The sequence below is a fragment of the Neovison vison genome, chromosome 7 (genome assembly GCF_020171115.1).
Source record: "Neovison vison isolate M4711 chromosome 7, ASM_NN_V1, whole genome shotgun sequence".
NCBI lineage: Eukaryota > Metazoa > Chordata > Mammalia > Carnivora > Mustelidae > Neogale > Neogale vison.
The window spans coordinates 50,848,148-50,875,927 of NC_058097.1; the positions used below are offsets into that span (position 1 = coordinate 50,848,148).

Genomic DNA, 27,780 nt, shown 5'->3' on the forward strand with positions numbered 1-27,780 from the left:
TAAAGTGTTTGCTGTTGGGTTTTCGTTTGGCTGGTTGTGTGTACACAGTGTATACAAGTTGAGTTGTACAGAAGCCCAAGAAAGAGCAAGAGACAAAGGGTGGTCGGGAGGTAGGAGCAGAGGGGTTGGGGGGGGGGAGGGAAGGGGAGAGGAGACGGATTAAAAAATAGAACCACATCCAGACAACAAGGGGATGGGGTGGTGGGGGAGGGGCAGACACAGACAATCGCAGTAGAAAAGGAGCAGGAGGGCCAAAGGGAGGGGACCCTTCTCCCCCCTCCACCTCCCCAGCCCTCCACCCCAGGTATGTACAATAAATAAGATTAAAAATAATTAACAAGATGCGTTTTCCCCCTCCCACCCAATGCCGAATGCCCTGGGGAGGGAATGGCCTTTAGCAAAGATCTTGGCCTATGAGGGGAGGATTGGGGGGGAGGGGGGTCCCCCAGCTCTCTGAAGCCACCCCGCCCCCCTCAACCATACATAGACTTTTCCTATACATTATGTACAAGGTGGAGGGGGCAGGGCTGTGGCCATGGAGAGAGGATTGGGGCAAGGTGGGGAGGGAAACCGTTACTAAATAGACATTTATACATATATATAAATAATTTCTCTGTACACCGGACAGTGGGAGGGTGGGGGGGGGGAGTGGAGGGGGTGTGGGAGAGGGGAGGAGTCGAACTTTGAACCCTGCCCTGTGGGGGCAGCATGGACACACCCTGACCGATGACCCCCCCCCTTCCCTGGCGACAGGGCCCAGGGGGTTAGCTCCTGAGGACACAGTTCTGTCCCAATTCTCCGTTCGTGGAAGAGGTGGCTCCCCCAGGCTGGGCGGGGGTCACCCACAGCGGCTGTGGGCCTGTGCTTGGGCCAGCAGGTCGCTGAAGGAGTCGAAGAGCTGTTCCAGCCACGGCTGGTTCCGCATGCACTGCTGGACCACCTCCTCCTGGCCCAGGTCCTCAGCACCGCCCTCGATGGCCAGGGTCTGCAGGGCGTTAGACAGGGAGCTGCGACAGGCAGCCATTGGGGCCTGGAGGTCTAGCTGTTCCAGGGAAACGGGGGCTGGGAGCGAGACCCCTGGCTGGGTCTGAAGGAGGAGAGGTGGGGGCCAGGACGGTTGGGTCTCAGGAAGGATGGGCTGGGAACCTGGACACCGGGTCTGAGGGAGGAGGAGGGGGCTGGTGGCCTGGACTCCTGGGTCTGAGGGAGGAGGAGGGGGCTGGTGGCCTGGACTCCTGGGTCTGAGGGAGGAGGAGGTGGCTGGGGGCCTGGACTCCTGGGTCTGAGGGAGGACGCTGGAGATCTAGCCTCCTAGGTTTGTGGAAAGAGGAGTCTGGGAGCCTGGAGGAGGAGACGCTGGAGGTCTGGATTCCTGGGTCTGAGGGAGGAGGGGGCTGGGGTCCAGACCCCTGGGTCCAGAGCAGAGCCTGTGGGGCAGAACCTCAGGGCGTCGCGCACGGCGGGTGGGCTTACCTGGTCCCGGCAGCGCAGGAAAGTATGGTACTTATAGTGGTGGAGGGAGTGGTAGAGTGTGTAGTATCCCGACTTGTCCAGCTCCACCTTGAACTCCTGGACAGACGGGGCGGAGAAGCCTCACGCCACTGCCCAGGGCAGGGCAGCTCCTGTCGCCAGGCGCCCGCGCCGCCCACCCACCCCCAGCCACACCTGGGCTCGGACCACGCTCCTCTTGAGTTTGCTGAGCGTCTTGCGGTTGTACGGCTCCCCCGCCGGCCGCAGCCGCACGGCCCCCTCCTCCGGGGAGCCCTCCCCGCTCTGCTCCACTTGCAGTTGGGGGAACGTGTGCAGGGCGTCCTGTGGGAAGCCAAGTGGTCAGTGGGACATCCCCCTGGACCCACACTCTCCAAATGCCCCGCTCAGTTCCACTCAGTTCTCAGCTGCCTCCGTTTCCCTCGGGCTGCAGATCAGATGACCCTCGGGAATCCTGGGTGTCTCAAAGGACAGAGGAGCTTAGGCCTATCTGGTGACCATGTACTGTGCTTTGGGGCCGAGCCCAGCTTCTCGGAGACCTCTAATAGTCCACTTAGGGGGAGGCCTGGGTGGCTCAGTGGGTTAAAGCCTCTGCCTTCAGCTCAGGTCATGATCCCAGGGTCCTGGGATCGAGCCCCGCGTTGGGCTCTCTGCTCAGCGGGGAGCCTGCTTCCTCTCCTCTCTCTGCCTGCCTCTCTGCCTACTTGTGATCTCTGTCAAGTAAATAAATAAAATCTTTAAAAAAAAAAAAATTCTACTCAGGATTCTCAGCCCCAGCCTCACATCCTACTCAGAATTTCAAGACACGGCCCAAAATCCAGAATCCCCAGTGCCAAGCGGACATTCCATCCCAGAATGTTAAAACCAGAGGAAGACTCCATCCCACCATTCCCAGACTTATCCTAATATTCCACCACAGAAATGTTAACCCTGGGATAACACCCTACCCAGACCTGTCAGAGCTAGACTAACTCTACATCCCAGAACTCTTGGTTACCCTGACATCCCACCCGGACTGCCAGAATCAGATTCATCATTTTTATCCCGTATCATCTGGGAGACTAACATGCCACCAAGAATTTTCTGAACCAACCGAGAATCCACCCCAGAATTCCCAGATCCAGACTGGGACCCATCGGGACATTTTAAGGCCAGACTAACACTCCATCCCAGAATTCTGTTGTGCTAACATTGTATCCCCAAGTTCTCAGTCCCACACAACGCTCCCCTTCAGAATTTTCAGAGCAGCCCGAATATTGTACCCCTGAATCTGAGGCCGTTCCAGAAAGGAAATCATACAGGTGACTTAACAGTGAGGCCTGAGACGCTAAGAATTCCATATGAGAAGAGAAGCCATCAGAATCCGCTTACCACTGTCTCCCAGCAAGGCCTTGGCCACCTGCTGTCTCCAAACCTTCCCTCCATAAACTCTGCTGGGCTTTCCCAGCTGCACACCCCCAACCTTCGCAAGTCTCTGGGATCTCTCCCCACCAACCAGGCCCCCACCAAGGCCCCTCCATCTCGGTGGACAGAGAACACCTCCAGCTGGAGCCCTGCCCTCCAGGGCCTGACGCTCTGCAGACCCCGTGGCTCACTCATACCCATCTCTCACGATTCCCACCGCTGGGCTCCAGACCCCTCCCACCCAGGCCCCACAGGCACCTGCAGGGCTGGGCTCAGTGACAGCCGCTTCAGGACTTTCTTCTTGTGCTCATTGAGGAGACCATCGATCTTCCGCATGGGCGGCAAGTACAGCTCGTCTGCAAGATCAGGAGGTGGCTTCAGGGGATCTGAAGCCCCATGGCGCACAGGGAGGGGGTGGGGCAGAGCGGGAGTGCCAGAACCTTCTTCCCCAGGCCTCGGCTCACCGTGCGTGTCCTCCAGGGCCTGGATCATGTCTGGGTCGAGGGCTGTGCTCACCAACATCTCCACGTAGCTGCGGTACATCTCCCGCATTGCCCGCGTCTTCAGCAGACGCCCAGGGACTGCCCGCTCTGGGGGAGAGGGGGGTGAGAACGAGACCCGAGCTCACGATTTGGCCTTCATCGGAGGCCACCTGGGTGGCAAAGTTCTATGTACCAGGGCCGGAGAGAAACCCCTGTTTTCAGGGAGCCCTGAGTCCCAGTGCAACACGCTCTAAGGGTGGGCGTCACAGGCATGTATGGTAACCAGTTCGGCCTGGCCAGCCAGGGAAGGTCAGTTCAAGGTCAGCCAGGAGGCAAATCTTGACTGATGGGGAAAAAAGCATTCCAGGCCAGTGAACTTCATGTTTGACTAGTTCTGTGTGGCTTCAATAAAGTCTAAAGAAGCAGCATAATTGGGGCGCCTGGGTGGCTCAGTGGGTTAAGCCGCTGCCTTCGGCTCAGGTCATGATCTCGGGGTCCTGGGATCGAGTCCCGCATCGGGCTCTCTGCTCAGCAGGGAGCCTGCTTCCCTCTCTCTCTCTCTGCCTGCCTCTCCATCTACTTGTGATTTCTCTCTGTCAAATAAATAAATAAAATCTTTAAAAAAAAAAAAAAAAGAAGCAGCATAATTGGTTTCCAAACCAGCGAAGCCACTCAGAGATCAGATCACAAAGGGCAAGACTGTGGGAGGAGGTGGGAAATGAAGAGAATAGGGGCTTTTCGTGGTGGGTGCTAGGGAGCCATGGGAAAGCTGTGAGCAGGGGAGGCGTGAGGGTTAAGTGTAGAAAGACCTCTCGAGGCCATGTAAGGGATGGATCAAAGGGATGAGACCAGAGACCAGAGGCCAGAATAATGGACATAAAAAAGGATGAAGACGTAGCAGGGTCGTAAGGACAAAATCCAGAGATGGAGAACAGGAGGACTAGAGGGCCAGAGCTGAGGACTTCCCAGCTGTGGAGGTGAGGGAGCAAAGGCTTGTGTGCCGGGAGATCTGGCCTGCTGACTGAGTAGCCAGTGGGGCTGCCCCTGAGATAGAAAAATTGGGACAAGGAACTCAGTGGGATCCGGAGGGAGGGGGTTTGGGGGAGGCCTGGAGGGGGGCCAGTGGGAAGAAACTAGCAAGGATCACTGGGAAGCTGAGCCTGCCAAGTGAGAGGTGAAGCAACAAGGCCAAGGTCAGGAGTGAGGGACAATTACATGAAACCCAAGAAGGAACATCGGGGAAAAAAGAGAAGCAGATGGCCCTGAACGGCCCTAAAATGTCCCTCAGGAAGAGGCGTGAGAAATGTCCATTTGACTCATCCACGCGGAGGGTCCTTGGTGACAGTCATTTCAGGAGCCAGAGTGAAATCCTGGCAGTGGCTGTCAAACTCCACCAGGCCTTAGCCCGAACCCTCCTATGGCTCTTGTCTCGCTCCGGGTAAAGTCCTTCCAGTGGGAGCACCAGGCTCCAGGACTCCTGTCCTTCCAAGATCTGGTCCTGTTCCTTCTCTGCCCTCACTTCTCACCCTCGCCTCTTACTCACTCGCTCCAGCCACTGGCCTCCTTCCTGATCCCCAGACACACCCAGCCTGGAATGTTCGCTCTCCCAGTCACCCAACTCCAGCCCTGCTGCACTTGGATCTCTGTTCCAGTGTCATTTCCAGAAGCCTTCCCCAACTCCCTCATCCCCCTGAAAACAGCCCCCGCTATACCACCTGGATCTTCTGGACCAGAAATGCTTTTCTGAACTGCCTTTAAGCCTGGCCAGTCTTACCCTGACCATTTTTCTCATTGTTTTGTGCTCTCTTACATAACGTGTTTATCTGATGGACTCCCCCAGCTAAGACTGCAAGCTCCCATGAGGATACATGTTTTTGCTTATTCTGTTCACTGCTGGAACCTCCTCCATGGCATGAAGTAGGTACTTAATAAAGATGTGTAGAACAGGGCTCAGGAAGCCAAATGGGAGCAGACTAGAGGAGGTGAGAGGAGACAGTCACTGCAACGTCCTTCTAGAACATCTATGATGAGTTTAAGAAAGGAAAGAATGTCAGTCTGGGACACACAGAGGATCCCTGCTCTCAGACAAGCAAGGAGGTTAGTTCTGCGGGCTTCTGGGCTGAGTGAAGCATGAGTCACACTCACTTGCTCCTGGTCCAATGGGCTGAGGCGAGACAGACCCAGACCCAGACCCAGACCCATAGTGACCCTTGGCAGGGGAGCCGCTCCCATAAGAGGGTGGAGTTCAGCTCCTCCCCTTTCCAGCGCTCAGGAAACTCAGAGCTGTCCATGCATCTCCATACTGGGATTACTCACAACCGATAAGGAGTAGAAACAACCCAGAAGTCCATCAACTAGTGCCTGGCGATACAGGGTGGTCTATCCATCCACACAGTGGGATCGTACTCAGTCACAAAAGGAATAAGGTCCTGACACACCTACCATGCGGATGAACCCCAAATATTAACACCAATTGAAAGATGCCAATCAAAAAACCTACATGTTAAAGGATTTCCTTATGCATAATGTCCAGGAAGGGAGTGATAACCCATCGATACAGGAGTTCTTTGTGGGGTACTGAAAGTGTTCTAAAATTGACTGCCAAGATGGATGCCTAGGACTGTGCTAAAACCTACCGCATTGGGGCCCCTGGGTGGGTTGAGCCTCTGCCTTCAGCTCGGGTCGTGATCTCAGGGTCCTGGGATCAAGCCCCACATCATCTCATCCGGCTCTCTGCTCAGCAGGGAACCTGCTCCTCCCACCCCCGCCTGCTTCTCTGCCTACTTGTGATCTCTCTCTGTGTCAAATAAATAAAATCTTAAAAAAAACCACCGCATTTTATGTTTTTAAGTAGGCAAACTATATGATGTGTTAATTCAACTTAAATTTGTAAATCGCTAAAGAAATAGGAAAGGGAAATTGAAGGCCAGAGAAAGACAGACCTGCAAATCTGGGCCTTTGCTAAATGCCCCCCCTTGCAGCACCCTCACGACATCCCCTTTAACTGCTTCCACCTGGCATGATTGACATCGCCATGCCCAATTAAAAGACTACATTTTCCAGACTCCCTTGCAGCTAGGTGTGGCCATATGACCCAGATCTGCCCAATGGGACATGAGAGACAGTTTATGTGCCACGCCCAGATCTGGCAACTTAAAAGAAAGGTCCCCCACCCACCCACCCCCGTTCCCTGACCCCTGACTCACTTCCCACTGATAGGCCTGCGGCTTTGGGGCTGCTGGGGTGCCTCTGATCACGTGCTTGAGGAGAGGAGGCAGGCAGAAGGCAGAGCAACAAGAGGAAAAGAAAGAAAGACCCTGGACAACTTAAGAGCCTCTTATTTTCCAAGAAACCAACACCTAAGTCGGGCTTTGACGGAAAGAGACCTCACTCATTTGACTGCCCGCACGTTTTAGTCTGTTACAATAGCTACCCTTGGAGCACCTGGGTGGCTCAGTCCATTGGGCGAGGTTTGGCTGGGGTGGTGATCTCAGGGCATGAGATCAAAGCCCCAGCTCAGCGGGGAGCCTGCTTCTCCCTCTCCCTCTGCCCCTTCCCCTGCTCCTGCTCGTGCTCTCTCCCCCCTCAAATAAACAAACAAAATCTAAACAAAATAAAAATTAAAAAAAATTAAAAGGTTTAAAAATTACATTATCTACTTTGTAGCCCTGCTATGATCATCGCACAAATTAATCCGTGTACAGAATTTAAAGAAGACACCCATTCCAGTTAGGCGTCACGTAACTGACAAATACCGCTATTATTTTAATTTACAAATTCTCGCTGCTGGAACCCTGTGGCCCGTTCTCGTCCACATCTCCTCCAGAGGCCGTGGATTCACTTCCTCAGGCCTCCCCACCCGCCTCGTGGCTCCCGAGGGCCTCACCGTCCTCGCTGGGTGCTCCCGGGGATGACTCCGAGTCCGAGGAGCTGCCTGGTGGACCCCCGCCCGCAGAGGCGTTGCCCGCTGCCTCCTTCAGCCACTTCTTCCTCTTCTTGGGGGGCGGCTCGGCCTTCACCTTGGGGGGCCGGGCCTTGGGCAGCCGGGAGGTGGCCGGCTGTCCCGCAGTGAGGCTCCGCTCAGGCCGAGTCTGCCGTCCGCCTGCGCTCCGCTCTCCCCGGGCCGGCCGCTCCCCACGTGTCACCCGCTCCTTCTCCTTTTCCTTCTCGAGGGGCCGTGGCGGGGAGGGCTTCTCAAGAGCAGGGGGCTCGGGCACGGGTGTCTCAGGCGTCTGCTCCGGGGGCTTCTCACATACCGTCTTATCAGCGGTCTCGGGCTTAGGAGGTGGTGCCGGGGCCTTGGGAGTTGGTGCCGAGCTGCCCCCAGCAGACGCAGGGCCCTTGGCCTGCCCTGAGCGTCTGGAAGGGAACACGGAAGGGAATGGTTGCAGTCCACAGACCCTAAGAGACCCCAATGCTTCTCTTGAGATCCCCATCACAGTGAGCACAGAACCAGCTTCTCCTCCTGCCTCTGTCTGCCCCCCAACCCCAGACCTGGGTGCCTTTCTCTCTCTGGGCCTGTGTCCACTCTCCCTGCTTCTACCTCTTCTTGAACGTTCCATCCCCATGCCCATCGCCACCGCCCACCAGGGTACCTGACGGGCACTGGGGGCCGGTGCCAGGGTTTTCGGGCACAGACCCTCACATAATCCTTCTTGTTGACATTTTCCAGGAACTTGACATAAAGGCGCTGATACCGGTTTTTCGCGTCCCCAAAATATCCCAAATACTATGGAGGGAAAGAGGCACGTGAGGAAATCCTTCATCCACAGCAGCCAGACAGCCTGGCAACCCGATCCCCAAGACTTCCACCCCTCCCGCCCCACCATAACAGCCCCTCAGCCTCCTGGAGGTGGGGCCTCCCTTTGGGCCACCCCCTAGAGAAGTGGTGAATCCCAGCCATGCATGATGGTGGGGCTGCCCCCCCACCCCCACCTCCCGGGCCTCTCCGAGTCCTCACTGCCCCCTCCAGGCTTACATTACTGGTGGCACAAAACTGCCGCTGCCCGTCCTTGATCTCTGGAGTGAATTTCTGCAGCAGGGCCTTCTGCACTCGCCAGATGGGGGGGGGCTCCCGCCCCGTCTGCAGAGCCAGCTGAGGAGGGGTGCCAAGAGGCCAGCTAGGTCAGCCCTCCCTGCCCCCAATTCCTGGGCCCTACATTCTCCCTCGATAACCCCTTCGAGAAAAGGTACCGTCGTCAACAGGTATCGCCACACACTGGCCAGCACCTGTCTTGGCCCTAGGATGGTCTCAGCCCTGGGGAGGCAGCTCGAGGCTGACCACGTCTTCCCCCACACCCCACACTGCTGCTTACCCTCAAACAAGGTGTTCCTTCTTGTGCTACAAAGTTTTAACTGTTACAACGTTACAGGAAGATGGCCTTTATAAAGGGACTTAAAGTAATGTCAATGCCTGTGCACCCAGCCACCATCTTCCAGACGCCATGCTGGCCCTGGGGTACAGTGGGGAATGAGACTGACTGCGTCTTTGACCGAGATCTTCGTCACAGAGACAACAAGACAGACAAGCAAATAAAACAGGGTAAGGTTGCGGCTTGTGCCAAGAACAGACAGGTGACAGATGACCTGCGGCCACTTAATTCATCCCCCTTTCCACGACAGGGCAAGACACAGTGATATGAGGCTCTCCCATCTCCACTCCACCTACACTCAGATTAATTCCCCAGCCCGAAACTTTTGTGACCCCCCCAGCTGGGCGCTGGAAACTGAAGGCTATGGGTCAGACCCAGCATGTATAATCTGGGGAGAGTAAGTGGCATAGCAGGAGAGCCAGACATGGCACCAAAAAATGACAGCACAATAAGCACATGAATGGCAGACGCCCCTGCCCCTCCAGACACTGTGGAAGCCTAAAGGAAGGACCTCAAATGCAATCTGAATCCAATAATGCTTCCTGGAAAAGGGGATACCTAAGTGAGTCCTGGAAGGACAATGTCTTCTGTGAGCAGGCTGAGCAATGACACGGGACAGTGTGGAAAAGTGTGGGACGGGATGCCTCATAGCTCAGTCTGCTGAGTGACTGACTCTTGGTTTCAGCTCAGGTCATGATCGCAGGGTTGTGGGATCCAGCCCTGCATGGGGAATCCACACTTAGTGCAGGTCTGCTTCTCCTTTTCCCTCTGCTCCTCCCCCTGCTCACCTTCTCTCTCATAAATAAACACAACCTTAAAAAAAAAAAAAAAAAAAGATGCAGTGGGAAACACGCACTGGGTATTGTGATAACCCACAGATGAACGGAAGTTAGTCCCTGTATTCAAAGAAATCACACTCAAGTGATAACAGGATTCAGATGATAATTTCAACTGATTGGTCATGGCTCAGAACCAGCTCCAGCATAAGTGCTGCAATGAATTGATGATGTCTGCCCCGGGCAGGAGCTGTAACACTGGGGTCTGTTTGTCAGCTATCCACTGCCCACTCCTAGTTTGGGTCAGTGGTTTTCACATCCATTTTTGTGTGTGTGTCCATGATTTTGTGTGTCCCTCAGATCAACCTGGGGAGTGCCAAGAAGAGATGACAATAACCTGATGAGAATGAGGTCTAAAAGGGCTCTTGGGGGCGCCTGGGTTGCTCAGTCGTTAAGCATCTGCCTTCAGCTTAGGTCATGATTCCAGGCTCCTGGGATCGAGCCCCACATCAGGCTCCCTGCTCGGCGGGAAACCTGCTTCTCCCTCTCTCACTCCCCCTGTTTGTGTTCCCTCTCTCACTGTGTCTCTCTGTGTCAAATAAAATCTTAAAGAAAAATATACACCAAAACTTCTCAAATAAATAAACAGGTAGATAGATAGAAGGGTTCTTGGCTTAAGTCACAAGAGGCAGGATGAGACTGGAATGCAGGTACCCTGGTCTCTTTTCTCCAGCTATCCTATGGTTCCCAGTCCTCCCTCCTGGTCACCTTGGGGAGTCAGGTCAGAGGCCCAAGGGTTGGGCCACATGCTGCTGTGCTCCAAAACCTTCTAGGACCCCTAGTGCAGGCTCCACAGTCTGGCACACTGAGGCTTTGCCTCAATTTTCGTTCTCTTCTCTTGCCCCTGCCCCACAGGCCATCCCGATCCCTCCAAATTCAGCAGATGAACCCCAGATTGTTGGATTCTCCAGGTTTTTGCATATGCAGTGCTCTCCCACCCCCACAAACGGGCGCCTTTTGCCTCTCAGTGTTAACGTCATCGTCCCCATTCTAGTTCTCAGTAGCCGGCGAGAAAGCCATCAGAGCATCCCTCCCAGCCAGGGAAGACCACCCCGTCTCTTCCCCCTCCCTAACTGGCCTCCTCAAAGGCACTGACTGATTCTCTCCTGGACTCAGGCCCCTTGGCTCACCACACCCCAACTGAGCTTGGTAGCTTTCTCAGAACCACTCTTCCTCTCTGGGGTCATCACACTCAACCCCCGGCATCAGCCTTGCCTGATCTCCAACCAGAGCCAGTCAGCCCTCAGGCCCTCCTTCTCACCTCTCCTGGTGTCAATCCTATCACTGACCACACCCACTTCTCCTGCCCCCACCCCCACAGAAGCCACAGCTGATTGGAAGAGACCTGACCAGGCAGCCAATCAACAGGCAAATCACTAATCCTATCTTGGCCCCAAATGAAGAGCTGGACCAATCAGATTCTCTTCTGGGAATGTGAACTCTTAAGAAGCAAAGACAAGGACAGTAAGCAGCAGGACCGGAATGAGCCAGAAGCACCTAGCAGGATGATAGTAAGAAAGCTTTGGGGTGCCTGGGTGGCTCAGTCATTAAGCATCTGACTCTTCATCTCAGCTAATGATCTCAGGGTTGTGAGTTCAAGCCTCACAGCGGGCTCCATGCCGGGTGTGGAGCCTACTTAAAAGAAAAGAGAGAGAGGGACGCCTGGGTGGCGCAGTTGGTTGGACGACTGCCTCCGGCTCAGGGCGTGATCCTGGAGTCCCGGGATCGAGTCCCACATCAGGCTCCCAGCTCCATGGGGAGTCTGCTTCGCTCTCTGACCTTCTCCTCGCTCATGCTCTCTCTCACTGTCTCTCTCTCTCAAATAAATAAATAAAATCTTTAAAAAAAAAATAAAAAATAAAAAAAATAAAAAAAAAAAAAAAAAAAGAAGAGAGAGAGAGAAAGGAAGGAAGGAAGGAAGAAAAGCTTCATGCTCCATGAACAAGGGAATCGGTGTCACAGGACTGAGGTGGCAGACAGACTACCATCAGGCCTACACACCTCCCCAGCCACCACCCTGCTAGCCAGGGGCCCTAGCAGCTGCTGGAAAACCCAAAAGTGGACTTTCCAGCAGGTGCCCATTGATCTCACTCCGGCATGACCTGGCAGCTGCTCACCTTCCCAGGTTCAGCGTTCAGCACTCACAATGCAGCCACTCAACCCCTTGAACGCCGTGTTTTTGCTCACGACACAACCTTTGCACCCTGCTCCCTCCATCAGGACCGCCTGCCCCCTACTTTTCTCCATCCAACAAACTCGTACAAGCTCAGCGTTTATACCCTCTTAAATCTTGAGCAAGAACTGGAAGTTAATGTTATCAGTCCCACTTTATAGCTGGGGAAGCTGAAGCAGAGACGAGGGCCAGCCTTGTGCTAATTTGGCTACCCCAAATATGTTCCGTGAGTAAAAAATATACTCAAGATTTCAAAGGGTTGATATGCAAAACATGTAAAACACCTCATTAGCTTTTTCTGCATTGATTACATGCTAAAATGATTGTTCTAAATAAGCTGTGTTAGAGAAAATACACTCCTGTGGCTAATCTCACCGATTTTTAAACTTTTTTTTTTTTAAAAGATTTTATTTATTTATTTGACAAAGAGAGATCACAAGTAGGCAGAGAGGCAGGCAGAGAGAGAGAGGAGGAAGCAGGCTCCCTGCTGAGCAGAGAGCCCGATGTGGGACTCGATCCCAGGATCCTGAGATCATGACCCGAGCCGAAAGGCAGCGGCCCAACCCACTGAGCCACCCAGGTGCCCCTTTAAACTTTTTTTTAATTCTTTTACTTTTAGGAAGGCTCCACGCCCAAAGTGGGGCTTGAACACAGGACCCTGAGATCAAGAGTCACATGCTCTACCGACTGAGCCAGCCACGCATCCCTCACATTTTTTTAAGCACGATACAAGAAAATTTAAAATGACGTATTCACGGGCAATTGTCCGACTCAGTGAGTTGGGCGTCTGCCTTCAGCTCAGGTCATGATCTTAGAATCAATCCCAGAATCGAGCTCTAAGTTGGGGTCCCTGCTCAGTGGGGCACCTCCTTCTCCCTCTGCTCCTTACTGTGCTTGTGCTCTCTTTCAAATAAATAAAGAAAATCTTTTAAAAAAGAAATAAAAATAAGGGGCGCCTGGGTGGCTCAGTGGGTTAGGCCCCTGCCTTTGGCTCAGGTCATGATCCCAGGGTCCTGGGATCGAGCCCCGAATTGGGCTCTCTGCTCAGCGGGAAGCCTGCTTCCCCCTCTCTCTCTGTCTGCCTCTCTGCCTACTTGTGATCTCTCTCTCTCTCTGTGTCAAATAAATAAAATCTTTTTTAAAAAATAAAAGACATAAAAAATAAAAATAAAATGATGTATACAGCCCATGACATTTCTAGTCGACTACCACTGTTCTGGAAAAAACTACGGCCCCTTGCTCATTTTCAGAGATCTTTAAAATAAGAATGCTTCCTAATTTTTAAAGGATCGGGGGTGCCTGGGTGGCTGACAACTAAGGAATTGCCTTCAGCTCAAGTCATGATCCTGGAGTCCTGGGATCAAGCCCCACATCAGGCTCCCAGCTCAGCAGGGAATCTGCTTCTCCAGCTGACCTCTCTCCTCTCATTCTCTCTATCTCTCTCAAATAAATAAATAAATAATCTTAAGAAAAAAATAAAGGATCATAAAAACAGAACAAGAAGACATAGCAGAGACACTGCACCCTGCAAAGCCTAAAATATTTACTAGCTGGCCCTTTATAGAAAAAATGTGCCCAGCTTTGCAGAGGGAACTAAGCAAAGGGACACCTACTGGGTGCCACCCAGGGTTCCACGGAGCTTTAAGGCCTGGATTCTCCAGTTACCTAAAGGAGGTACTAACGAGATCACCTCTATCACCAAATCCAGTCAGGGAGGGTCGACACCTGCCCAGCCCAAAAGTGGCAGAGAATGAACCAGTCAGGTTAAGGCCAAAGCTGGGCTCTCAGCAACGATGCCACCAGCCTGCCCTGACTCCAAGCACACCAACGGGTCTCCAATGTCTGCAGAAGTGATTCAGTCCGGGGCTGTGTGTCCCCCCATTGTAAAGCACACTCGTGTTGTATTTTAAGCATCTGAGTCCTTGCCCGGCCTAATGCCAGCTGGGAGGTGGTGTCAGATGGCTGTGGCTCCAATCCCAGCTCGGCACCCGCCAGCCGACTGAGTCCCTCTCCAAACGTGAACTTCCTCATCTGTAAAAGCCCTGCTCTTTCGGCCCAGTGCTGGACTCCCTGTCACATGTGCCACTGCCACTGTCAATGTTGGCCAGAATGTACACAGAGAAAGGTTGAGTCTGGTGCTGAGAGCCCAGGCTCCTGGGGCCAACAGAACCAGTGTGGATCCCGGGCCATGAATGTCTAGGAAGGCTACTGTGGCACTCTGCGCCTCAGTTTCCTTCCCTATAAAATGGGAAGAGTAATCCCTATCATGGGAGGTGATTATAAAGATAAAACTTGAGGATGCCTTGGGGTTAGGCATCTGCCTTCTGCCCAGGTCATGATCCCAGAGTCTTGGGATCGAGCCCCACATCAGGCTCCCTGCTCAGTGGGAAGTCTGCTTCTCCCTCTCCCTCTGCTCCTCCCCCTGCTCATGCTTGCGCCCTCTCTCCCAAATAAATAAATAAAATCTTAAAAAATAATAATAAGTAAATAAAGAGAAAACCCGGAGACAGCAGTGAACATCGCACAACAATGTGAATACACTTCATGGCACTGAATGGTACCACTTAAACATGGTTAGAATGATAAATTTCATGATATGTAAAAGTTACCACAATTAAAGTAAAAAAAAGGAGGGGTACCTGGCTGGCTCAGTCCTTATAGCACATGACTCTCTTTTTTTTTTTAAAGATTTTACTTATTTACTTGACAGATAGACCATAAGTAGGCAGAGAGGCAGGCAGAGAGAGAGGGAAGTAGGCTCCCCACCAAGCGGAGAGCCTGACGAGGGGCTTGATCCCAGAACCCTGGGATCAAGTTCTGGGATCATGACCTGAGCCGAAGGCAGAGGCATTAACCCACTGAGCCACCCAGGCTCAGGGCATGTGACTCTTGACTAAGGGTCATGAGTTCTAGCCCCACGTTGGGCATTAAGATTGGTTTTTTAAAAATTTTAACTAAGTTGGGGTGCCTGGGTGGCTCAGTGTAACCGGTTAACCCTCTGCCTTCGGCTCAGGTCATGATCTCAGGGTGCTGGGATCGAGCCCCACATTGGGCTCTCTGCACAGCAGGGAGCCTGCTTCCTCCTCTCTCTCTGCCTGCCTCTCTGCCTACTTGTGATCTCTCTCTGTGTCGAATGAATAAATAAAATCTTTAAAAAAAAATTTTTTTTAGGGGCGCCTGGGTGGCTCAGTGGGTTAAGCCGCTGCCTTCGGCTCAGGTCATGATCTCAGGGTCCTGGGATCGAGTCCTGCATCAGGCTCTCTGCTCAGCAGGGAGCCTGTTTCCCTCTCTCTCTCTGCCTGCCTCTCCATCTACTTGTGATTTCTCTCTGTCAAATAAATAAATAAAATCTTTAAAAAAAAAAAAATTTTTTTTTAACTAAGTTAAAAATATGAAGAACAAGAGGCACCTGGGTGGCTCAATGGGTTAAACCTCTGCCTTCATCTCAGGTCCTAGAATCTCATCTCCTGGAGTCCTAGAATCGAGCCCAGCCTCAGGCGCCCTGCTCAGTGGGGAGCCTGCCTCTCCCTCTCCCTCTGCTTGTGCACTCTGTCAAATAAGTACATAAAATGTCTTAAAAGAAAATTAAGAACAAAATTCCTAGTTCTGACTGTGATCTGTCTCAAACCCTGTCCTAAGGAGTTGGCAGCTGTCCCTCTCACTGCTGTTCATTCAGTATCTTCCTTGCTTGTCCCAGCCGGAGATCAAATCAGCTTCAGAAGTCATGAAGTTAACATGAAGCAATGTGGGGCACCTGGGTGGCTCAGCTGGTTGAGTGTCTGACTCTTGGTTTTGTCTCAGGTCAAGACAATCCCAGGGTGGAAAGCATGAGGCCAGCATAGGGTTCTACGCTCAGAACAGAGTCTGCTTGAGATTCTCTTTTTCTGTCTACCTCTCCCTCTGTGCCCTCTCTCTCCTTCTCTCTCTAAAACAAATAAATAGGGTTGCCTGGGTGGCTCAGTGGGTTAAACCTCTGCCATCAGCTTGGGTCATGATCTCAGGTTCCTGGGATCAAGTCCCACATCAGGCTCTCTGCTCGGTGGTGAGACCTGCTTCCCCCTCTCTCTCTGCCTGCCTCTCTGCCTACTTGTGATCTCTGTCAAATAAATAAATACAAATCTTAAAAAAATAACTAATAAATACATTGTTTCCCCCCAAAATGAAATAACGTACACAAGACATAACGGCATTGAGAAGGACTGGGAGAGATACAAGAGGAAGGAGCAGGGAATTCTGGGATTGCTGGCTGGTTTGAGGAACGTGACCAATCACTCTGGCATTTGGCTTTGTAATTCCCTAATATACCTTTTATCAATGTTCTTTTAGGTGAAGCAATCACCATGCTAAAAAAAAAAAAAAAAGACAAGGTATGGAAGACAGAACATGACATCTGGAATTGGTGGGATAAGGCAGGGGACAGAATGTGCCAGAACAGAGAGAGAGAAGGACTAGCCAGGAGGGGACGATGCTGGAAGCTGAGGGATGGTTACCTACAGTCCCGTTACTCTAGTGGCTCTACTTCTTCCACAATAAGATGGAGTAAAAATCATACCGCAGAAGACATATTAAGTTCACCTCATAGAACATAGGAAGCAGCAAAGCATAACAACTGTTAACCTGATAATGAATTCGTCCCATAATACCTCCATCTTAAGAAGCCACACCAGAGAGTAAATTAAACTTGATAATGTACCTTAAGAGCCAAACACATTCCTGGCCCCTGTGGTCAATACTCAGTCTGTGACACTAAGGGGAAGAAAGGCCGTCGTCTCTCGTGTTACCATCAAGGTGATGATGGCTTGCTGACCCACCAAGGACTTGTTCAGCCTCATGTCCCAGGAGAAGCCTTACATGAGCATCTCATGTCACCCACCCTTGTCAAGCACCTATGCTATGAATCCTCTGATCCAAAATCTCCCTGTCCAATGAACCGAGTATAGCAGCGGTCAGCAAAGTTTTTCCATAACGGAGCAGATAAGAAAGATTTTTGGCGTGGTGGGTCAACTAAGCTCTGCCTCAACTATCTCATTTTGCCATTGTATGGGGAAAGCAGCCCTAGGGGATTTTAAATGCATGGGCATGGGTTGTATGCCAATAAAACTTTATTCGTAACAACAGGCAGGGGCCTGGATTTGGCTCCTGGAGTCCACAGTTGGCCAAGCCGTGAAGTACAGTCAATGGAAGCAGGAAATGGGCCGATCTGCAAAGAGTGTCTTAAGATGTGGCCTCACAGTCCCAAATCATTGGCTATGTGTGTGTGTATTCACAGGAACATTTTGTTACTACCTCACGTTTCCACCATTATGCTACACGTTGCAAAGCAGCCTGGCTCTCTTGGCTTGTACAATTAAATTAGAACCTTCACTGAGACCAGCACCTGTCTGGATTCTTTCTTATTGGAACCCCAACGCCCAGAATGTCTGCAATAAACGTTAACAATTACTTTTTCCCATTTTCAAGACCTCCCCTCCCCAATCTCAGAGCCCCACGCAGCGGCTGCATGCTCCAGACCCCATCAGCCTGGGAATTCAGGATGGCCCCCGCCGAGCCTGTCATCCAGCAGGCGCTCCCTCACCGCTCTGGGGCCAAATCCCGGGGGCCTAGCTTTCAGACACACTCACCTTGAGAGAAGGGATGTCCTCGGCGCGGATGACGAACTCGTCGCGCTCCCGGAAGATGCCCTCCCCGCCGCTCTCGCCGGCCTCCTCATCAGTCTCCCCACACACTGCCGCCGTCTCCTGCTTCTTGGCCAAGTGCAGGGGCCGTGCATCGGGTGGCTCGGGCTCCTCGGGGGACGGGGCGGCAGGCTCCTCGGGCGCGACGGCCGGCGGGGGCGGCGGTGGGGCGGGCGGCGACGGCAGGGGCGGCGGGGGCGGCGAGCTGGATACTGGGACCACCAGAGGGGGCGGCGAGGGCAGGGCTGGCGGCGGGGGTGGTGGGGGCGGCGGAGGCGGCTGCGGCGTTGGGGCAGGAGGCGGCGAGGGCGGGGGCTTCTCCTCCAGCAGCGGGGGCTCTGTGGGTGAGAGGGCCATCAGGGCAAACCCCCGGGCGCGGGAAGGCCCCCTCCACCTCGAGTGCATGCGCGGGTCCCTCAGGTCTGCAGTCAGTGTCAGTCAATGTCAATCAGTGTCTGCTGTCAGCCCTTTCAGGCTCCTCTCTTCCCCAGGGTCCCAGCAGCCCTCTTCCTGCTGTGTGCTCCCATACCCCTTCTGATCAACCGAGTTCTTCACCTAACACCCCAACACCCATCGCTGCTCCAAATCCCACTCATCTCCACTTCTTACTCTTCTGCTGTTGCCCTTTGTCCAGTCAAAGCTTGTATCTGTCTCTCCCTTTCTTTGAAGCCTTTGTTTTTAAATAATCTGTACACCCAACATGGACTCGAACGCACGACCCCAAGATCAAGAACAGCATGCTTCACTGACTGAGCCAGCCGGGCACCAAGGCCCTCCCCTCCCCGACTTTTCACACCCACTTCTGCCCCCAGATAGCCAGAGGAAGCCCAGGTTTCCTTCTTTCTCCAACTTCCTACTAAGCCTTCCCACCTGGAAATGAAGATCTGTCCCTCCCCATCTTTTCCTGGCTTCCACATACTCCCCGCTTCTGTCCCTTTGGGTAGTTAATACCATTACTCCATGTCCCTCCATCAAAATCAGTCATCCTTTGTCCTACCACCACCCCTTCCTCATCCCTCAACTGTCTCCCACCCCAGTCTATCTACCCCTTGTTTCCCCTAGTCCCTACAAACTCCTTGCCCTGCCCTGGCACAGCTCCTAGTTCCTGAATGCCATTCACCATCCCCAGCACCTCTCCTCTTGTCCCTGAGTGTCCCTCCCTATGCCAACAGCTCCTCAACTCCCCCAAAGCTTTTCCACTCTGCCGAAGTCCCTCCCTGAGGACCCCTTCCCAGCTCCCACACTGATTCGGAGTCCCTGAATTTTCGCCCTGTTGCCTCTTTTAGTCCTGAAACACCTCTTAGTTGCCTCAAAGCCCTTGCTGGCTCTCACCTCCCATTTTTTTTTACCTTCCCTCCTAATTCTCCAATCATTCCTTCTGTGCCTCTACCTCCTCGTATCTGCTCAGGAGTCTTGTCCTTCCTCCATCCAAAATTTTCCTTGCCCTTTCCTTGAACTGCTCTCTACTAGGGATCATTACTGCCCATTATAGCCCTGACTCCCCATGGGTTTTTCTAATGTCACCCTCTGACGCCTTAAAATCCCTTAAACTGCTTTCTCTGTCACTGTGTCCTTAGCCAAAAGCCTTCCTGACCCTTCCAAGGTTCTCACCCCCCAGGGCTCGCTTCCATTTCAGCAAATTCTGACACTGCTCAGAAGGCCCCGGTAGTTATCTCCACTTCGGCCTCACATCATCTTGTTCCCTTGCTCCCCGTTTCCCACCTTCCTACAACCCCTGAGAAGTCCCCTCATCCCTCTGAGCCCTCAAGCCTCCTCACTAACTGTCCCAAACATCCTTCTCCGAATCAATGCCTCCATTTCCCCCCATCCAAAGCACCTTAAAATTTGTCCAAAGCCTCTCTCAGGATAGACCACCATCCAGACCTTGCACACACCCCCAGCCTTTTCCTCTCACCACCCCCCAAGACCCAATTAATCAATGTTCCAGTCTCTCCCTACCACTCCCACAGACATTCTTCTGTCTTTTACGATGCGTCTCTAAATCCTAGCTCCTTCTCAGGCCCCATATCCCCTGGCTGTCTTCAGAACCTCTCAGTACTCTTACACCTCCCTGTCCCCATCACTTAAAACCTGCTGTCTCCCAGCATTCTCCAGTGCCCACCTTGGGGCACCTAAAGCCCACTTAGCATCGTGGACAGGTCAGAAAATGAGTCCTTTCTTGCACCAACTGTATGCCCTCAATTTGTGAACTCGCAAATCTACTTCATCTACAGTGTAACTGATGCCTCTTACACAGTGCGCGACCTGCACAACCCACCCCCAAACCATCTTCCCAGAGCTCACCAGGTGTGCCATTGCTGCTGGCACTAGGGAGCCCCGGGAGTGGGGGAGGCCCTGGCACCGCAGCCTCAGCTGCCAAGGAGGGCACATCTGGGGTGGAAGTGTCCTTAGGCCCAGCGAGGGGTGGGTCGTCGAGCGCAGAGATGGCCGAGGAGATGCTCTCCTGCAGGTCCCGGTTCTTGGCCACCGAGTCTTCTTCATCAGAGGAGAAGGAGGGCAGCGTCTCCAGGTTCCGCTTCAGCTCCTCGTCTAGCCGCTTACAGGGTGAAGGGCAGCCCAGCCCCAGCCCCTCACTCTCGGCCGCCTCTAGTGCGCCCCCCAGCCCGAAGGCGCCGGAGGGCGGGGGGTGTGGCACAGTGGGGGCAGTAGGAGGCTGAGGCTGCAGGCCACGGGCGGGCACGGAGGGCGGCACGCTCTTGGGGGGGCTGAGCGGGGGTGTCAGGCCGGCCTGGTAGAGTGGCGGATGACGCTTGCCGGACTTGAGGAAGTCCAGGAAGGAGGCCATGAATCCGGACTTCATCTCTGGCTGCTTCTCCTCCACCTCCTTGATCTTGGCCTCGATCTTCTCCCGGGTCAGGCTGGAATCCAGGCTGTTGTGGTCAGCGCCGGATATAGCATCGCCTGAGGAGGCTCCCAGACCATCGCTGGCCTTGGGCACAGACAGCTTGATCTAGGTATCAGGGCAGTGGGGAGTCAGGGTCCACAAGTCTGGGGCCCCAAGTCCCCTCCCTGCTCAGAGGCTGAGGTGCAGGCCCCCAACACTTCCTTAAGGCCTAGATCACTTTCCCACTTTCAGCCTGTAAAACCCTAGAATCAAAGCCCCCAGACCCCTTCTCTCAGGTTCCAGAATGACAGGACTGGCGTTCCTCCCTCAGCATTCACTGACCCCTCTTAGCCTCCACCCCAGGAATCCAGTCTCGAGACCCTCCTCCCACGAGACCCAGGAATCCAGCAATCCCCAATCATGGCTCCTTCAAGACCCAGAACCTAAGAACCCAAGCTTCAATCCCCTATGTTTCCCTTTAGACCCTGAAGTCTCAATTCTCAGATTTCTTTGATGGTGGAAGCCTAGAATCCAAACCCTCAGGTTCATTGCCTCCGAGGCTCAGGAATATAAACCCCAGCCCCTACCACACCCAACTGCAGTCCCAAGCCTTTGCCTTCTCCAACCTTAGTCATCTGAACTCTAGTCCTTCTCACCTTAAGTGGCTTTAGGGGCTCCAGCCGCGTGCCCCCCGCCTCCTCAGACTTCCTGCCCCGACCACGGCCCCGGCCCCGAGGTTTCTTGGCCCCATCAGTGGGCGTGGAGACTGAGGCTGGCCCAGAAGTGGCGGGGACTTCCAGCGGGCGGATCCGGGGCCTCCCCCGGGGACGGGGTGGGCCATCACGCTTAGCCTTTGTGGGCTTGCGGCCACGGCGCCTGGGGCCATCCGGGCCTGGGTTGGGTGGACAGAAGTCGATGTCGCCCAGGGGTGAGAGGGCTGGGCGGGAGCGGCAGCTGGACACCAGGTCGGGCAGGCGTCGAGGGTTCAGACGGATGTCAGCAGGCACATCGGCCTTGTCCTCATCCGCCTCAAACTCGTACTCCTGGGCGTACAGCTTCTTGGGTGTCTGGAAGGGCGGGTCACGGCGCCGCAGCAGGTGGAAGGAGGACGTCTTGAGCAGCTTCTTTGGCTTGGTAGAGCAGAAGATGGGCGAGGTGAGGCCTCCCTTGGGCTCCGAGGCAGGCGGCGGTGGTGGCGGTGGCGGCGGTGGTGGCGGGGCCGCCTGGTGGGGCCCGCTCTGGATCAGGCCCAGAGGCTCGGCGTTGACCGTGGAGGGCAGCTCAGGCGGCTTGCTGGGGTCCAGGCCCAGGCCTGGCGTCTCAGGCCCAGCTCCAGACGCCCGACCAGGGCAGTAGGGCCCATAAGGATCATAGGCTGGGGGGCCTGGAGGCTGCCCAGTCCCCGCCTTGGGATCGCCCTCGTCCTCGGGTGGCCCAGCCTTGCCATAGTCGTCCGCTGCCCCTCCGCCGAACATCTCTTCCATGGTGGGGAAGAAGCTGCGCTCCTCATCTTGGAGCAAGGAGTCAGGAAAACAGATGGACGTGAGTGGCACAAAGCGGGGGGCCTTGGTGCCCTGCGGGCTGGGGCTGCGGTAGGCACCGGAGGGATCCTTGCCTTCGGTATTAGGTGGGCCCACACCAGTGTCACCGGGCCCCGGGGGCAGTGGCTCCAGGGCCCCAAGCAATTCTTGCATGGTGCCCGGCGGCTCCAGACTCTCCTCGGGTCGCAGGCGGGGGCTGGGGGCACCAGGCTCCAGGCCGTGGCTGCGGAGATGGGCCTCGAGCTGGAGGGGCATGGGTGGTGGAGGCGGGGGCGGCGGCGGGGGTGGCTGGGGTGCTCCGTCGCGGGTGGCTGACTCCAGGAGATGAACGCCAACTTTGGGGGCGCTGGGAGAGGGACTGGGGGCATGGCTGAGGACTGAGGGGAGCAGCTGTGGGGGCGGAGGTGGGGGCAGCACCAGTGGTAGGTCAGGGCCCCCAGCCTCCAGGAGGAGGCCGTGGGGTGTGGGCTGGGCAGGCTGAGCTGTGGGAGGTGGGGGTGGTGGGCTCTTTTGGAGGAAGGCCCCCAGCTCCTTGGCACCTGCCCCATAGTGGACAACTGAGGTGGCCAGCCCCTCTGGGGTCTCACCGCCCCGTTCCGGCCCTTTCTTTTTCTCCTTCAGCCTCCCCAGGCCCAGCTCCAGGGCTGCTGTGGTACCCTCATCAAGGCTGCCACTGCTGCGGATAACGCTCTGTAGATGATACCTCTGGGGGTCTTCCTTAGCCAGCTCGTAGGGTGTGCCCGGTGGGCCCCCGGCCCCACCACTACCCCCAAGTCCCTTGGAGGCATCTGCCGCCCCATCTTCCCCCACCAAGCCGTCTGCCCCTGAGGTCCGTGGGGGGCTAGGAGCCTGCAGGAGATGCTGGATGAGGAATTCCTCATCTTCTGTGCGCTCGGCAGGAGGGCCGCCGGGCCCTGCCAGCAGCTCCGAGCCATCCCCCTTGCCTTTGTAGCCCCCTGCTCCAGCTGCATAGCTGCCGGCTCCTGGGGGTGCCAGGAACGGGGCTGACGCCAGGACGGAACTCAGGTATTTGCCGGGGGCCCCCGGAGAGCCGACTCCCGGCGGGCGGCCGGGGGCGGGCGGCGACTGCAGCGGGCGGATGATGTGAGAAGGGCTGGCCTCCCCACCCCCCCCCAGAGAGCTGGGCCCCCAGCCACCTCCGTGACCCGAGAGCGCAGGGGAATGGCCAGTGCTGTAGCTGAGCGAGGGGCTGGCCGTGGGCAGCCCCTGGGAGTGGGCAGCTGGCCCTGGGTATGGCTCACCCTGAACACCATAGAGCTGCCCCTGCAGCTGATCTGGGGAGTAGCTCTGGCACGTGGCTAGGCCAGGAGGTGGGGGGCCACTGGGAGGCTGCGGGGGCCCCCCTGAGTAGCTCGGGCCTTTGCTCAAGTCCTGGGCTTGACCCCCTCCAAACCCTTGCCCATAGGCCTGGGGTCCTAGAAGCCCTTGGGGCTGACCAGGAGAATAGGCTTGGCCACCTGCCCCACCAGCCCCAGAGGCCTTCCCGGTGGCATAGGCGGCTGCTGGCCCACCCAGACTCTGGCATTTGGGTGTGGCCGTCGAACGGGGTGGTGGGGGTCTGTTGGCACCGCCTGCAGCCGCTCCATAGCCACCTTTGCCCGTCTTGTAACCGGGCGACTGAATGATGGGGCGGTAACCTCCACCGCCACCCCCTGCCCCACCTCCCCCAGCCGCCTCAGGGCCTGCAGCCCGGCCGGATGCTCCAGCCGCCGCTCCACTGGGCCCAGCCTTGCTAGGCTCGCCAGCACCAGGAGAGGGCTCCCCACCGCCCAGGGGGCTGCAGGCCAGGTTAGCCCTGTGGCCCATGGAGGGATAGCTGCCTCCACAGCTCAGATAGTGCTGGAGGGCATGGGCTGGGGGCGGGGGGGGCGGGGGCTGGGCACTGGCCGGCCGCTGGTAGTGCTTGATGACGGTGTCCTGGCGGGGCAGGGCCCGCTCGGGTGGCGGGGGGCCTGGGGCAGCACCCGAGAAGTTGTACAGCTGTGGGGAGGACTGTTCGGCGGCGGCAGCGGCGGCAGCAGAAGAGGAAGCCAGCAGGTTGAACTGAGTCGGGAGGTGGCGGGGAGGTGGCGGAGGGTCTGGGGGGCCGGGACGGTATGGAGGGGTCTGGGCCGGGCCGAGACCAGCGGGCCCCAGGACACCACCCCCCGCCAGGCGCTCGAAGCCCAGCGAGGATGGCACTGTGGGTGCCTGCGAGGGCTTCAGGTGCAACACGTCATGAGGAGACAGGAGCCCATTAGCTGGGGGGCTGAATGGGGGGTCTTGAAGGCTGAGGGATGAGGGCACTGGGAAGGGGCGGCTGCCGAAGGAAGCCGGGTGCTGGTAGGCCGACAGGGCAGAGGAGGATGGAAAGGTGCTGGAACCCGGCAGGGCGCCTGAAATGAAGAGCTCCGTGGGGCCCGGCGTGTGCATGGCTGGGGACGATGGAGAAGACCACAGGTCAGGGCAGACCACATGCCAGCCCCACCCTGGCACTCCTGGGCCGGCGCTAGGCTTACCTGTTTGCCAGGAAGGACTGCGGAACTGGGAGAGGAGAGAGGAGGCAGAGGGGCCAGGCTGGGGGCCCCGGGACTCCAGGGCCGAGATGAGGTTCATGACGGAGGCGTCGGGCCCTGCTGAGCCCGCGTGGTGGAGGCCAGTGTCGAAGAGTCCAGAGAGGCCTGGCCAAGGACAAGGGGGCAGAGTCAGCTAAGTGGCAGAGTTGAAAGGGAAAAGGAAAAGGCCAAAAGCAAGTTGGGTTAGGGAAAAGGACTGGAGAAAGCAAAGAGGGAGATTCAAAGAGAATCAAATGAACACAGCCAAACTAAGGAGACAGGGTTGAGGACAACAAAGGGAAAAAGGGAGCCAATCAGCAGGATGAAGTATACCCCAGTCATTAGGGCAGGGAGCCCAGGAGAGGAAAGGTAGGCAAAGGACGGGGGCAGGGGAGACACAAAAGGATTTGGGCAATTCTAGCAAGGAAGGGGAAGGTATGGGGTAACCAAGGCCACTTAGAAGCACTGGGAGGACAGGCCAAAAGGGGTTAATTAAAAGTGGAAGGATCCCAGAAAAAAAGGGGGGGGGGCAAGAATAAAGGGAAGGAACCAACCAGGAAAGTTAAGGATCAAATCAGACAATATAATCTCCTTGTTGGTTCAGCCAGGAAGGAGGGAACCAATCAGAAGCCCTAGAGGTAGGTCTACACAGGGAAGAGTAAGGTGGTGGGCAAACCCAGTAAAAAAAGGGAAGGTCCAAAGACTTAGAGCCATTCAGGACGAGAAGGAATCAGGAAGAACGACTTCACAGGACCAAGGAATCAAAAGGACGGGCAAACCCAGAGGGAAAGGACTGAGATGGGATAGAGAGGAGGAAAAGCCTGGAAGAGAAGGTGGGATTTGGGGGCTGAGGGGACGGGGCCAATTGGAGCGAAAGAGGCGGGGCCAGAGACAAGGGTGGACGAATCCAGCGTGATATTGAGCAGGGACCAGCAGCCTCAGAGGCAACCAATCAGAGGAGAGGTAGCAAGGGGCGGGCCGGGACACAGGGCACGGCCAATTAGGAGGGGTGGAACTTTCAGCAGCCAACCAGCTGCCGCGGAGGGAGGACCAGCCCAGGCGGGGCAGGACGGGGGCCGTACCTGCCGGGTGGTGGTTGGTGGCATAGCTTTGCAGTGGGTGGGGGGCTGCGTAGGCCTGGCGGTGTAAGATGTCGGTCTCGGGGTGCGAGGTCCTGGAGCTGCCATAGACCAAGCTGGGAGGAAGGGAGAGATGTTAGGGTGTCCTCCAAAGCCGCCCTAGAAGGGAACTCAGCAAATCCCCCGGGGTGAGGGGGGAAATCTTCCAGCTGACTGGGGGTTATCCTAAGGAACCTTGGGCCCTAAAGGAAAGAAGACAAGGGAATCGGGGTACCCAACGAAAAGAGCCATGAAACATTCCCCAATAAATAAAGCCCAGATAGTCTCACGTTTACAAACACAGCCATGCACAGAGACGAGACAAACAGAAGAGGGTGAAGAGTCAGAGGAAGCACCTCAAGTTGAGAATGTGAAAGGCATGGACCTCCTACCGAGCCCACCACCCCCTGGATGATACGAGGCCCTGGGGCCAACCTGAGAGGTGCATAAGGACGCCCACTCTACTGCACACACGTGGGAACACATGGCCCTGAACTTCATGGGGTGATGCAAACAGAGTTGGGAGAAGGTAGATTGTTCCCCAAACGGCTGGGATGCGGGGTGGGGAAGGGATAGGACTAGGGGAAAGTACCAGGTACAAGTGCGAAAAAGAACAAGGTCCATCCCCTGGGGTTGAGGTTCAAATGTATGGCCCCTTGCAAACCCAGGTATGTGTGCAAACGACGATCCAGCTCACTCGTGGGGAAGGAAACATACAGAGCGCTAAGTCCCAAATGGAAAATCCTAACACATGCGGGATCATGCCCAACCACGCTGGGTAACCCAGGGGGCGGGGGGCTGGGGACAAGTGAAGAGTGAGGGCAGAACATACACATCAGGAAAGGGGCTGATTCGCAGGTGAGCAGGCTACCAACTAAGCACGAACAGGGCCCACGCTCACACACACAACCACACACCACGGAAACATCTGAATCTTCCCATGCTACGGCCCCGATTCATGGCTCGGACTCGAGAGGTCAAATACTCCACTCCTCGCCATCTACTAGGATTCTCTGCCTTTGGGGGTGGGGGAGCTAAAGGGGGCGTGTCTCAGATTCCAGGACCCCCCCTTACACACACAGAACCCCAGCTTGGAAAGGGGGCGGGGCCCTGTGCCCACTCTGCGCGCGGAATTTCGGCGGGGGGAGGCCGAGTGGCGCGGCCTCGCGCAGTCCCGGAACAATAGGACGGGAGGGGGGGCGCCCCCCAGGTCTGCGTTCTAATTCTCCTTTCCATCCCACCTTAGCAAGAGCAGAGCCTGGGGCGCAAGGGGTAGGAATCAGCAAGCCGGGAATCCAAGGATGGGGGGAAATCCAGGCCTTGCTTCGCCAGTCCCTCCCACCTTCCCGGGGCCTTTCCGTCCGAAATTGTTTTGCACCCCCATTTTCCCGCTGCATCTCTCCCTTTGCATGCCGGAGCTGGCTTTGGCGGAGTTTGCAATTTGCAAACTGGGGCGGCGGCGTTGTTGCAAACCGAGGAAGGCCGCTCCCTTGCAAGCCGGAGGGGAGTTTGCGATGCACGCGTCGCCAGGCGGGCCAGGCCCGGCCCGGCTGGGCCCCCACCCCTTGGCCCCTTCCTCCAGGCCACCCTCGGCTCCTTACCTAGCTTTCGCTGACCTCTCGTAACTCCATCCCGCCCCGGCGCCGAGCGGGTCCCCGAAGCCGGCGCTGGGGTAGTTCCTGTCCATGAATTGGCCGCGGTGGAAATTGGGGGGAGGGGGAGGGAGGGAGGGAGGGAGGGGGCGCGCGCGCGCTCTCCTCCGCCGCCGCTCCCTCCGCTGCTGCTTTTTTTTCCTCTCTCTCTCTCTCTCTTTTTCTTTGCAGCCGCCGAAGGCCCGGGAAGGCCCCGGGCTGGGGAGGGAGGGGGCAGGGGCGGAGGGGCGGGCAAGGGAGGGGGGTGCAGCCGCCGAGCCAAGGAGGGGGAAGGGGGGTTCCCCCTGGAGGGAAAGGGGGGTAGGAGGGACCCCGCTGTCTCCGCCTTTGCCCCGGCGCTTGCAAGAGAGAAGGGAGGGCGCGCGCTCAGGAGGGGGCGTCCCGGGCGGCCCCGGGGTGGGTGCGGGCGCTGGGTGCTCGCTCTCTCGCCGCCGCCGCCGCCGCCTCCTCCTCCTCTGCGCTCACGGTGCAGCCATCTTTGCACAAGGCGGCTGGGGGAGGGGGGAGGGGAAGGGGGGGCGGGCGGCGGGGTGTCTGGCTGCGCTCCGCTTCCTCCCACAATCCCGTGCAAATGCAAAAAAAAAAAAAAAAAAAGAAAGAGAGAGAGCGCTAGATACTAAGCGCTAGCAGGGCCTGGGG

General features: G+C 56.1%; 1 protein-coding gene across 3 annotated transcripts; it reads right to left on the bottom strand.

The window, feature by feature from the left end:
* Positions 1-27,361, bottom strand: PRR12 (proline rich 12). 3 transcript variants are annotated; one of them, XM_044256870.1, is made up of 14 exons: positions 27,091-27,361; positions 25,454-25,566; positions 24,336-24,497; positions 20,932-24,251; positions 19,735-20,380; positions 17,377-17,768; positions 8,353-8,469; positions 7,970-8,103; positions 7,261-7,733; positions 3,357-3,482; positions 3,151-3,248; positions 1,666-1,812; positions 1,474-1,569; positions 1-985 (listed from the first exon to the last, which is right to left on the bottom strand). In XM_044256870.1, the coding sequence occupies exons 1-14, from the start codon at positions 27,174-27,176 to the stop codon at positions 839-841; spliced, it is 6,057 nt and encodes a 2,018-aa protein (XP_044112805.1). In that variant the 5' UTR covers positions 27,177-27,361; the 3' UTR covers positions 1-838. The 3 variants fall into 3 exon arrangements, with proteins under 3 accessions (XP_044112805.1, XP_044112804.1, XP_044112806.1); XM_044256869.1 differs by having other exon boundaries at positions 19,735-20,401; XM_044256871.1 differs by lacking the exon at positions 25,454-25,566 and having other exon boundaries at positions 19,735-20,401; positions 27,091-27,166.
* Positions 27,362-27,780: the final 419 nt, after the last annotated feature.